The sequence below is a fragment of the Patagioenas fasciata genome, chromosome 5 (genome assembly GCF_037038585.1).
Source record: "Patagioenas fasciata isolate bPatFas1 chromosome 5, bPatFas1.hap1, whole genome shotgun sequence".
Classification (NCBI taxonomy): Eukaryota; Metazoa; Chordata; class Aves; order Columbiformes; family Columbidae; genus Patagioenas; species Patagioenas fasciata.
Genome location: NC_092524.1, coordinates 29649504 through 29662641, shown reverse-complemented (window position 1 = coordinate 29662641; position 13138 = coordinate 29649504). Strand labels below are relative to the sequence as shown.

Below are 13138 nucleotides of genomic sequence, written 5' to 3'. Positions count from 1 at the left end.
TGCCGGGACTATCAGTGCGGGGAGGCCGCGGCACCGCCTTCCTCGCCTCCCACACAGCCCGATGGGAGTTGTAGTCCTTTGAGCGGCCCTCCCCGCCTCCAGTCGCCGGGCGGCTCTCCAGGGTAAACTACACTGCCCAGGGTTCCGCGCGGCTCCCCGGGCTGCCGGGAGCCGCCTGTCGCTGCTCGGCACCTTAACACATCCGGCTCTGCCGCACGATGCATTGTGGTACCTGTAGTCTGGTGCCGGTGGCGCGGCTGTCAGGGGGGTGCTACCAGGCAGAAAAGCGTGTTCTCTAGTCCTGACAGGGCTGCACTCAAGTTACTGGTTTTTAACTTAAACCTGTGATGAGATCCTGGTTCAGAAGAGCATGAAATGAGCTGAGCTGCTAAACTCCCACTGTCCCGAGCCAATGCTCCTGCCCGGGTCTGTCTGCATGCCTTTGGAAGTCAATGTCCTGCCCTGTTTGTAGGAAAAAGTTACTGAGCGTAGTTCTAGGTACCGTTTGTTCCTGTGAGTCATCTTGTTAATTGTGCGGGTTTGCTATTACATTTTGCATTCTTTCCAGTTCAATAGGTAAGTCCACACTGTAAAAACCTACACAATTAAATTAGGAAACTGACTGACCTAGTCAAGGAAGTAAGACTCATTAATACCTGAACAAAGCTAAATTTAAAGGTAAAAAAAAGGGGGTGGAGGGTTTTCAAGCCTTTGGGGTTTTTTAATGGTAAAGAACATTAGAAGGAAAACTAAAATACTTGGAAGTGAAACTTTGCACCTGGAAATTCCACACACTGTAGACATAAAACAGGGATCGCAATAAATACAAAACAAAATTATATATATATACACACACATACACATATATATATATATATTTTTTTTTTTTTTTTCTGTTGAGCTGGTCAGACGGAAAGAGGACATTCCAGTGAATGCTACAGTGCAACCTACCGATGGGCAGGTGTAATTTGGAGTGCCGTTCTGCAACACAAAATACAAGCAGCAACCCGAAGAACCTTCCTATCCAGAGAGCGCCACCGGCAGAGGTGCACGGGAGGGAACCAGTCCCTGTTCAATGACACTTCGGCTGTATTTGGTGACCACGGTAGGACACACCCCTGTCCCCCGGCTGGTGAAGGAGGCGGCAGGCCCACGTCCCCCCGCTGATGCCCACCAGAGGGGGCCCGGCCCCCGCAGCTCCAGCTCCTGCACCAGGCGGCCCTTGAGCAGCTGCACAGCAGCAGCTTTGCTTTATTTCTTCTTTTGCCTGCAGATGTTTCACGTAATGAAGTGAACTCCGATTATGAAAGTCCTGTGCCACGACTTTGCCCACAAGGTTTCCAATTCCTGTTTGAAGTGTAGGAGAGGTTAGATGGTCTTTGGTTCATGTCTTCTTGCCAAACTCTGTTGTAGCACAGTAGGTTGTACATTCTCAGTCCTACATAGTTATAGCTGCAAATGCTGTGTTCTTTAACTTGTTGTGAAACTATGCCCCAGTGTATTAGACTTGGCCTTTATAATCTTGGGGCTTGATTACTGTAATGGAATGCATTAGAAGTAAAACTTTTGGTCTGAAAAAGATCAGATTAATAAAAATGGGGCCAGCTGCCTACTAAGTCTCCCCAGCTGTAATGTTTCTCGTTGCAGTTCGGTGTGATAAAAACAGTAAATCGTCACCACAGTGAAAATGAAAATGGAGTATCAGTAGGCTCGTTTTCTTCTTCTAGATGAGGAACCAGCTGTACTATCAGCATGCCAAAAGCTGCTCTTACTTTCTATTAGGCATTTGGGTTCTAGTAATGCAAGCATCATTTCAACCACAGTTATTTACTTACATAAGGGAAATGTGTTTTAAATTAAACACACCAAAAAAACCTACGATTAGTGCATTTTTTGATGTGTTTCTGTAGGAGTCAATTGCAGGCTGTTTTTCTCTTACATCAGTGAGTGAGAGATCTCTGTTCTGGTTCTTACAGATTACAAAAACATACCACTCAAAGGCCCTGATTTGCCTCCCAGATAGGAACCTGGACAGTTCCAAAACAGGTAGGATTGGAATATATGGGCACAAGTGCTCTTGTCTCTTTCACATACTCAGGCTTGCAGAAATGGATCTTTCTTAGCACAGATCTGGTTTTGTATGCAATTAAAGTAATAGCCTTTTGTGTCACGAGGTATGTACGTATGTAGGAATACATATATACACACATCACTGCTAGGTACCTCTGTTTAAGGTTAAATCTTTACATGTGGGATTTCAAAAGTGTGTTAAGTGAATGCTGAACTTTCATTAGAACCTCTCAAAATCTGCCTATGGTAGTATTTGAATCCTAAACTTTTGGCTATACTGTCCATTGTGTCTACTGGCTGGTCACTCATAATTCATATATCTCAGAATATGAATGTTATTAGCAAGCTTATAAATAATTTTTATTTATGGGCAGTGCCTGTCATGGGAGGATTATTGACTATCAGATTCAAGTCCCCTTACACTGTGCAGCTGGGTACACCTAAGCTCTTAGAGTGTTTGTGAGTTCTACAGCTTCTCCATTTAAGATTTGCAACTAACTGTGGGTGAAAATGAGCAGCAGTCTTTATAAGAAGGATGCCATTCATCAGGATGTTTTGTATCTTGCATTCTTCTGTTTGGTGGGCCACAGATTTATACATGAGTGTTGTATAACTAAAGTGAAGACTGCTGGTAGGAAACCCGAGATTTTAGCAATAATCAGAGGAAAGCTGAAGGTTTTGGTATCTGCAGAAGGTTAGGAGGTTGTTTGGAGCATGTGTGGAAGCTCCAGCCAACATGTGTATCCCTTAAGGAAAGCAGTTAACAAGGACCCCTAACAGAACTCATGAAAAGTGGAACCATTAGATCTCAGACTGAAAAGCGTTTCCTATGAAAGAGAGAACTTATCACGTTATATTTTAGCCTGGCTGTACATTCAGGAATGCATTTCTACATCATTACTGTTGAATTTGCATTTTCAAAACAAATGAGATTGGAGTCTTTAGTGTGCCCTTAGGGCTTACAGCTTGCCTGCAGGAAGGGCTGGTTTACAAAGGACGGACCCTAATTGAGTCACATTGCCATGTCTCAGATCCATACTTAAAACTGTATTTCTAGGGACAAGTTACAAGACTAATTATTCCTATATGTGGTATATTTGCTGTTTCAACAAGTTGTTCATGACCCATTCAACTTTGTATACAATAACAGTTATCATGAGGTTATTAACTTCTGCACCTCCATGAAAGCTGTCAGACTCAGAAAGAAGAATGAGCTGCTGCAGATTCTGAAGTCCAAGTTAAATATAGAAACAGAATTTAATTTTCTCTCATGCTGTTGACATTGTTATATTCTCCAAGAAGATGTCAGTTTAAATAGTGAGCTAAATTAAACAAAGGATTACTTTTTATAGCCAGAAGACAGGAACTTGTAAGAACGACAAATATTTGTTGCCTGCTGCACATGCACTTTACCACCATGATGCAAGCAAGTTCTAGACCTTGATGCCCACAAGTTATCATTCTTCTGAAGGTGAAAATACATCAGTGCTTAAAAATGAAAATATTACAGATCCTTAAAACAAACAAACAAAAAGTCAGCATAATTCAACATTTTCTTGGCTGCCTTGCAGCACCAGGAAAGCAAATTGGCAATTTCTCTTCTTCACAAAGGCATAATTACAGCAAGAATTTTTATTGTTCATTACATTTTGGCACCTTCCAGTTTGACACTGGCATTTAGTTCTGAATACACCAAGTGAAGGCAAAGCATTAGCTGTCTACAGTGGTGATTTCTTTATCCTCTTCAGGTATCTCCTCAGAGCTGGAAGATTTCTCTCTACAGACAAGTTATTTCACACCTGTTATGTTTTCCAAAGTTACTGGCTCCATTTACCTTCAGTAGACTTCGCATTAGGTTTTCAGGCCTCTTTTTTTTTTTTTTTTTTTTAAATATATATTGGTGATACCCGATGGACAATTTCAATACCTGAGTCAGGCCACAGTGAAGTGGCAACAACAGGTGCTTCACTTCACTCCCTCTCCCTTGCTGCTTGTTCCTGCCACTCTTAATCATTTCTTTAGTTAAATCTGTTCCCTGACCTGGTTCATCGCAGAGAGGAATAGTGCAATTCTTTGAGCTGAGATGCTGTACAAACATCCTAGTTTTCACCTTCAGTGTAAAGTGGTGATTTCCAGGCTAAGCTAAGGTGCTTATACAAACTTCATAAGTGAGCTTGGCTTCAAAGCATAAATATGTGGGCCACAGGTTTTTCTGTATGCACATAAGAGTTGTGTGATAAAATTTGTCAGAATACAGGTTAAAGCCATATTCTACATCGCCATATTCTGAAATTTTTATGGGCGTACCTTCTAACACTAAAAGTTCTTGAAAATCTGCTTACATAGTTTCAGTTCTGCCATTGTATTTCACCATGCAACACCAGCAATGTGAATACCATAACAAAAAAGCTTACAGTTTCTGACAAAAGCATCTGATAGGCAGGAATATTTTTGTTCTTAATTTGTCGTGCAAATTACACCACTGTAGACACAAGACTAAGAGATCAAGCCTCAAGCTTATTAAAGGTATCAGGAAGCTATATTATTTGCTGAAATTGGTGGCATCTTTTCTTTTACCTGTGGCTGGCTGGTCTCTTACTTTCATTCTGTGTTTTCCAACTCCCGCCCATATAGTACTACCTACCAAATGTATAACTCATCATGAATCCGGGCAACTCCCAAACTATATCACTGTGAAATTCAACCAGCACGAAGTTCCCAGTGGAAGTGAAGTCTGCAACCTTCTCTGTCCCGCAGTAAGGGCCAACTGCAGGTGATGTAGGTCGGCTTCCATCATGTATGAGCAAGTAGTCATAGATGCATCTGTCACTATGTTCCAGCTCAAAGGATAACATTTTGAGAGATATCTGGAGAAAATACAACCAAAGCACTTTGCTTCCTTTTCTATTATCCTTTGTATGTGGTAGGCACAAATAGTCTAAATTCCTTATGTGCAGGCACCTTTTTTTATTCTGTGTTTGCACGACATCCAGATCCAAATATTGTAATGCAAATTAGTAGCAAATAATTTGCTTAGGTCATCAGCATTTGGATTGGAAGGAAAAGCAAGGAACAAGATTGATCTTCTACACTTGTAATTCTTTTCTCTGGAGTAATACTAAAACAAGACCTGTGCAATGTTTCAGTTTTCTAGTGGGAACTCAGATCTAGGGATTATTCTAAACAAAGCCTACTGGTACAAGCTAAATTCATAAGAGTTCACACACATGTGTAATGGTTTTCCCTTGTTGGACAACCTGAAACACCAAGATCCAGCACATGTTCTTACACTGGATTTTTGTGTTCAGATTTTCACTCTGCGAATTCTTGCTCAAAAAGTGACATTACAGCTGTTATTCTCCAAGGCAAAAAAAGATTCCATCAGAGAACACTGATGAAACACACAGATGAATTCATCTGTGCCTTACCTTGTATTCTACTGGAGAACTGATGACCCAGAAGCACGTTCGGTTTTTGGGGTATTTATTGGGGTAGTTTGGAGATGTGATGACTCCATTTGACTCTGTGAAAGTATCTCCACAATTCACTGAGGAGTAAAGGAAAAAAACAGAGAATGGCATATTAGGAAGAGCATTTTGGCCATAGAAGTGAGCATGCTTATTGTTTTCTTTCTTCAAGCCATGAAAAAATGTGATACCATGAAAATCTACTGCTGAAATATTTTCTTTCCTTACTATTTGTATTAGCAGCTGTACTGAAAGAACTGAAACCATAGTGCTAAATAACCTGTGGAGGAGAGGAAACAGCTGCTTCTAAGGCTTTATCTATCTTTACAACTGAATGTTACCATATTAGCAAAGCATTCTAATGGTATTAACTTACTACACTTTCAGAAAATAATTATCTCAAGTATTCAATATTGTATTATCGAGCTGGATCTAATGCTATCTAGAATTGACTCCATCAGGACTAGTGCAAAAAGAGTAAAAATTACACACTTCTAAGACTTCTTCAATTTATGCTGTTAAAAAGTTTGCATTTTGATTTGAAATAAGGCAATAACAAGTTATTTGGGCTCCTGCTTTCTAACTGAAAGCATGTTGCAGCACGACAGAATTTTATCCAGCAGTCCATAATGCATTGTATGTTTGTAAAACAGACACCCCTCAAGTGACTACAGCAAGCACTGTGTTTCATGTAACATAACAAAAGCCTTTAATTCACAAAGTGTAAGTTACCCAAGGTTAGTACCTCTCCAGCTGCAGAAAATGCCACAAATCCTCAAATAACATATTGCCCACGTACTGGCTTACATCTCATTGGTTGAGATTTCTCGTTGAGTTCTTCAGTCTTTGTGCACTTTGGCTGCACTGCTCCTATTAGTTACAGTTGTTGCATTGTTTTTATTTAAATAAATAATTCTAAAGGTGCGCAGAAGCCCAGCAGAGGCTTTAGTGCCCCATCATTGCCTAGTCCGCTGCATTAGCGATTGCTATGCAAGTGTAAAGAATAACGTACGAAAAAACCTACTCTGGAGTACATGGTCAAATTTTTCAGTTCTTCCATACAAATACTATTAATGCTGGTCTCCAAGCTCTGGAAAGGAGTGTTCATACCCCTGTTGTAGGAGGCTCTGAATCCTGTGGCTGTAATGCTCTCATCACTTGCAAACTCTACCAGCATTGTCGATCCAGATGCCACTAAGGAGGGCAGCGGCCCCTTCCCACAGTATTTGTCCAGCAAGACAGGGGAATTCTTGCTGTTCCCGTTGTAAATTTTTATATAGTCAGAAGAACAGTCTGGGGAGGGTTGGAGATCAAAAGCCTCAAACTGTAGGAAAATCTTGAGAAACAAGAAAACAAATGTTGGTTTTAATGCTATACACAGGGAAAGATTTGAACCATCTCAATGTTATGAAATGAATTAGGATTTCATATTCATTGTACTACCTATGTATCACTGAAATTTTACTTTCTGTATTAAAAGAGCATAGAATTTCACCTAGCTACCCTGTTACTGAGCCCAGTGATTGATATTTTGACTATGGCTACTATGGCTTGTCTTTGAAAAGCCATCCAATCTTAACTGGATAAAAATCAAGTTAAATAATGCATCTGATAATAGTCTTATGAAAGCTGTTGAGACTGTCTTTTCATTCACTGCATGACAAAATAAATGTCTTGGTCCATGAAAATGACTTCCAGAGAGCAGTCATAATAATGAAATAATAGCCTAATGAAACATAGCCTTGACACTCTGGTTCAAACCTTTTTTTCTCCTAATAAAAATTACCTTACTTTGATGGATGCGGATCAGCCACAGGCAGTTGCTGCTGTTTGGGTATGGGGATGGGTAATTGACAGAGGAGAAGGAGCCTCTGGGTTTAGGCAACACAGAGCTACAGCAATCTGAAGGGAAGAACCAAACAGCATTGAAGAGAATGAAAACCACACAAAAATCTTCTAGAAATGCCTGACAAGTCTCTCCAACCATTTGCATCAGTGAAGCTTGTAAAAGATACATTAATTATAATGCTTACAATTGTGTTGATGTTCCTAATGTGTCATTCAAAACCTGGGAGTGAAAATAAAGCTAATTAAGGTACTTACCTGTTTCATCTACTAACGTTTATTTCTTTTCTTTTTTGTTGTTTTTTTTTGGCTTGGTTTGTTTTTTTAAGACAGTGGAGCTTCACTCACATGTTTTAGTTTACTGCCTTAACCTAAGTCACAGAAGTAGCTTCAATGACATCAGTACATCAATTCCCATAAGCAAACGTGTGTGTATTCAGGAATGTATCCAAAATCAAGCTTGAAAACTAGATTCTGTCAAAGCACAGAGAGGTAGTCACTGGGGGAAAACAATAGCAGAGAGCACTGAAGTCAAGCTCAGACCTACTGACTGGCATACAAAGTCTGATCTCATCTGTCTTTCATCTTTCCACATGTAGTCTTCATTTATTTCATTATGTGTAACTTCCCAAATTGCAAAATATGAATATATGACATCTAAACATATGAATTTGTGACATTTTTCTCTTGCTCCCTACTTTCCCTGAGACAACTAGACTTTTTGTCCCTTTTTAGTCTCTGAGTTTTTGTCCTTTTTAAAAATAAATTAGCCCTTTTCTTCAAAAACATACAGATCTAATTATGAAATTACAGAATAATGGTACTGAAGTGTGATTCATTTCTAGCTTCACTATCAAGAATAAATATCATTAAATACTTTCTATCACTATCTGTGAGACTATGACAAACACTTAAATTGTAAACTTGTCATGTTTGAAGCTAAGAATTTGGGAGGAACCACTCTCAGCAATGATTTCTGTGCCTAATTGTCCTATTGAAGGAATGTTGATGCCCACTAATTACTGATGTTTATTTAGCTAAGTTCTAACACTATTCAGAGCCAAATTTGCTACACTAATATTTAGACCATGTTAATGTTTCTTGCTGGTTTGGTGGAAACTAATTGAATAACATCTCAGAAAAGTAAAATACCTTGTAAACCAATTAGCCTATGTACTGGGAGGTGAGGAATAGTCCATTACAGAAGCACATTTGGTGTTTTACCTGTGTTTTGTGCATCTCAGCTGAAGAGTTCCTGCTACAGAGGAATGACAGGTATTTCTAGACCTTAAGATACCACAGTGATGAGGTAAGAGACTGATGGGGCAAGGAAGTAGATAACTACACAAAAAGCCCAGGGAATTCCCCTCAAAAAGGTGTTCTAATCAGCCTAAATGGCACCCATACCGATAACCCTGGGGTAATTTCTAATTGAAAGAAATCACAAACCTGCTGGCACGAGTGATGCACATGACTCTAAGCTATATCACAAAAACACAGAACGGTTGGGGTTGGAAGTGACCTCTGGAGATCACCTAGTCCAATCCACCTGCTAAGGCAGGTTCACCCAGAGCAGATCACACAGGAATGCGTCCAGGGGGGTCTTGAATGTCTCCAGAGAAAGAGATGCTACAGCCTCTCTGAGCAGCCTGTTCCAGTGCTCTGGCACCCTCAAAGTAAAGAAGTTTCTCCTCATGTTTAGACAGAACCTCCTGTGCTTCAGTATATGCCTGTTGCCCCTCATCCTATAGTTAAGCACTGCTGAAAAGAGTCTGGTCTCATCCTCTTGACACCCACCCTTGAGATACTTATAAACACTTATGAGAATCCCTCTGAGCCTTCTCCAGGCTGAAGAGATGCAGCTCTCTCAATCTTTCCTCATAAGAGGAGAGCTTCCATGCTTTGCAACCTTCAGAGCTGCCCTGAAATGAGAAGTTGACAGAGGTACTAACCATGATTTCTCTGATGGGTTTGGCTTATGTCCAAGAGCAGGGACTAGGGGAGGATAGTTCAGAATGACAGTGAATTATTGAAAGTAAAGTGTCCTTTCCAAGAAGGCAGCACCTTGGCACAGGAACAGGTCTGTTTCCACACCCATACCAGCCCTCTTGTAGGGTGAGGAAGAGATTTATTGAAAGGACTGTAGGCTGAGTTCCTTTAGGGGATGTCTGACAGTGACTACAGACATCAGCTGTATAACAATTCACATGCCTTCTATCTACAGCACTTACTGCACTTGTAGAGCTTGTTAATTTTAGCTACATCCAAGTTACTCAGCCCTTCTCTCTGCCCAATGGGTATAGAGGGGTCTGGAACTGGAACAATAGTTGGTTTCCCTGGAGTGCTGGAGAAATCATACCTGTAGAAATAAGGAAATCAGATTTCTGATCACTTCTCTCAAACAGTGAAGTTCTCTAACTGCATAATCACATTCATGTACCACACGCACAAAATTTCAATTGAAAAAGGCAAAAAGCTTATTGGAGACCAGTTAGTCTTCCCTGAGGAGGACCAGCATGGTAGTCATTTTGTGTGCAGCAGCTGAAAGCAAGAAACAAGAATCACAGAGTGTTAGGGATTGGAACGGACCTCAAAAGATCATCCAGTCCAAAGAAAGAAAAAGCTGCACTGTCCTGAGTGAGGAGAGCTTTCAACAATGTCCTGGCCAAAGGAATTGAATCCCACCTTCGTGGTTCCAGAGGCAGAGGAGCAGGAGTAGTTCTGTCTCAGTAACTTATTGCTTATTTGATATCTGCAATTTTCTGCCTCCTGCTAGGCAAGTTTTATTGCATGGTTTTATTCAGAAAGAGTTACTTGCTAGTGGAAATAAAGGAGAAGGTACATGATACAAGCTTGTACATTGTGGACTAAAATGTAACCTTAGACAGTGTTTGCAGATGAATATGAGGCAGTACACAACATCTTAACAATATTTTAAAAAATCAAACTCTCTTTTCTCTGTACCTAAATATTGTTGTCTATGATCAGCTGTTATCACTACTATAGCAAGAGACAGGAATACAGTGAAAGAAAACATTGTCCCTGCACAGAGCATTTCCTTCTTCCTAGATCAGAGCAGAAGATCTGGAAGCTGTTTGCTCCTTTGAAAAGACATCTCAGAAAACAACTTACGCGCCATAGTGCATCACTGAAGAGTAGTCATAAGGAAGGCCCAGGTTTTTGGAATTTACTTTTCCGAAATTCCCTTGTTCCCCTGTAAGGTAGGAAAGCAACATTTCAGTCAGAACAGTTATCACTGTTCTAATAGTACACTGCCTGCTGTCACAATCCTGAGAGTAACTTAGGATACAAATACTTGTTCTCATGAGATCCTGGATGTATCAAAACTACCAGAGCCTTTTGAAGCCTGTGGGAACCCATTTTCACTCAGTCTAGTAGATTTCAGAATATAAACCGAATAAAATAAGGCAAAATTTTTATATAATCAGTGTATCTATTCCACTTTTCAAGTAAAGGTATTCATCCGTCCATCTTCACTAGGATGTCTCCAAATATATTTCAGTGCATTATCATTAACATCATAAGCATCCAACCTATGTTCCCAAAGCTGCATCCATACCTTGAGAGGGAAATCTGGCTGACCACCTAGATCAAAAATTCAGAGATGTGTGTGGGTGACCACCAACCTGTCTTGCGGAGTCCTTCCACAAAAGAGCTCGAAGAACACAAAGGGATACAGTTTTCCTGTTACTTGCACCAAAGGACACGTTATCAGCCATGTTCTGTCTTTGTCTCTGGTCAAAGCCATCAGCAGTGACTACAGTGAAGTAATATGACTTGGATGAAGCAAGGGCACTCAATAAGATCAGCTAGAAACATTCTCTCTGAATATAGCTGCTGATATAGCCCCTCTCACCATAGCTGCTGAGCATCTCATCACTTTTTATCTGTTTATCCTTAGAAAGCCCATATGAGGTAAGAAAATACAACACTGATATGGGACTGGAGCCCCAAGACAGACTGGAATACACAGCACCTGACTTTATCTCTCTTAAGTTAGACACTGAAGCTATTTATTGAAGCTCCAGGATAGTCAGAGGAGAGAAACACAGTTAGAGGCAGTTTCATCCGAAGGCACCTATTTCTCTCCATTGACTGGAAAGCATGAATACGAATCGTCCCCTGGGTCTCCTGTCCATAGTAAGGTGAGCAAGGAAGCAATGTCAGAGCAAGGAGCCAAGTGCAGTCAGCTGGCCTTGAGGTGAATGCCCCAAGCACCGAGCACTCCTTTCCAGTTCAACATTTGTACCTTCATTATTGGAACTAGCTGTTTGTGAACCACAAACCATCTGGACAAGAAAGAGTTCAGTGCTGGATGCTTGTCAGAAAAATCTCTGGAGTTTGCACAGCTTGTCTGGCAAGCTTGCAATCAGAGCCAGTCTCTTCCAGTAATGTCCTTCAGCACTGCTCCCAGTGAGGGGTAGGAAGTGCAAAGAGAAGCTTCAAAATCCTGTATTATAGAAAGTCTGGGAGCTCCATGACTTTGGAGCTTTTCGTAACCCAGAAACTGATTTAGGGCTTCAACTGGTTCTAAACAGCATTGGCTTTCCTCACTCTGTTAGGTTTTTATCTCAGCTGCTCTTATCTGCTATACTGACTTCAGAAAGAATTATCAGCAAGTGCACAGCTTCTTCTGAGGTGATGAACAGCCAACACAGTTCAAATGCAGTGAAACATTTAAGCATATGGCTACTGTTTGGCACAGAACTGCTTTGCTGAATCGGTTTGCTAAAAAAAATAGAAAGTAACAGCAGCCTGCCTGGACAGAGATGCTGCCAGAAAACTAGTATCTGCCTCATGACATGCCAGAGGGATTTGGCTATCTAGACCTGCACACATGTGGGGACTTACCCCATATTTTCCACTCTAAAAAAAAATATATATATATATATAAATCTATCTCTGCCAGAACTTAAGTGTAATGACTCAGAAGAGCTGAAAAGGAAGCTTTGGCTGAAGATTCTGAATACAGCTTTTTTCCCCCCAAAGTATGGGAAAAACAAGCTGAGTTTCAAGTAGTTAAGTGGACAGCAACCAATCAGGCTGCATTTTGTCAAAACAAAGCAGCAGGATGGCTTCCAAGGTAAATTGCCGGTTAAAAACAAAACCCAGCAAACATCCACAGCACTGCAGTCCTGGCAAGAGAAAAACAGCTTGTGTGGGAGAGCTGGGAAGGTGCAAAAGGTCTTGAGGTCTAGTTCTGCATCACTGAGGTCAGCGGGAGCTCTGCCACCAGCACTGGTAACAGCAGCATGTTTTTACGGCAGATGTACATTAATGGTCCTCACAAACATAGCCGTGTTTCTTCATTTCCTTTTCCACGCATAACTTTGCATTTTTTCCCCTGCAGTGCTTGTGATGCACGCACACTCCATTCTAACTCCCTTGTCGTGCCAGTCTTCTCAGGCTCCGCTCCTGGTGCTTGCTGCTAAAACACCCCATCTACTTTTGCATGGTCTCGTCTTGTTCACCTCTTCCCCCTCTTTTATCCTTTCATGATACTGTGCCTGAATCAGAGCTTGGTTACATCTGTATCCTTGAGGAATGATGATATCAGAATCTGTGGACTTCCCGCAGCAAAATCAGTGTAAGATTTCATGTGTGACTAGTACCTTTGTATAACTTTGTGTTTTCACCTCCTTCTTCTTAGCACACCTTTTACTAGCCTTTCAAACTTGGAACACCCTCATTGTACAATGGTAAACAATTCATAGTAAAATTACAACTTAACATTA

General features: G+C 40.9%; 1 protein-coding gene across 1 annotated transcript in view; it reads right to left on the bottom strand.

Annotated features, from left to right (window-relative positions):
• Positions 1 to 3293: 3293 nt before the first annotated feature.
• The window catches only part of LOC136102506 (astacin-like metalloendopeptidase), a 34372-nt gene continuing 24527 nt past the window's right edge, over positions 3294 to 13138 (bottom strand). The window contains exons 5-10 of the mRNA XM_071808615.1: positions 10515 to 10596; positions 9614 to 9741; positions 7324 to 7439; positions 6648 to 6873; positions 5499 to 5617; positions 3294 to 4937 (exon numbers count right to left, since the gene is read on the bottom strand). Coding sequence (XP_071664716.1) covers positions 4707 to 4937; positions 5499 to 5617; positions 6648 to 6873; positions 7324 to 7439; positions 9614 to 9741; positions 10515 to 10596 — 902 coding nt within the window. The 3' untranslated portion in view covers positions 3294 to 4706. The remainder of the gene's footprint in view (positions 4938 to 5498; positions 5618 to 6647; positions 6874 to 7323; positions 7440 to 9613; positions 9742 to 10514; positions 10597 to 13138) is intronic.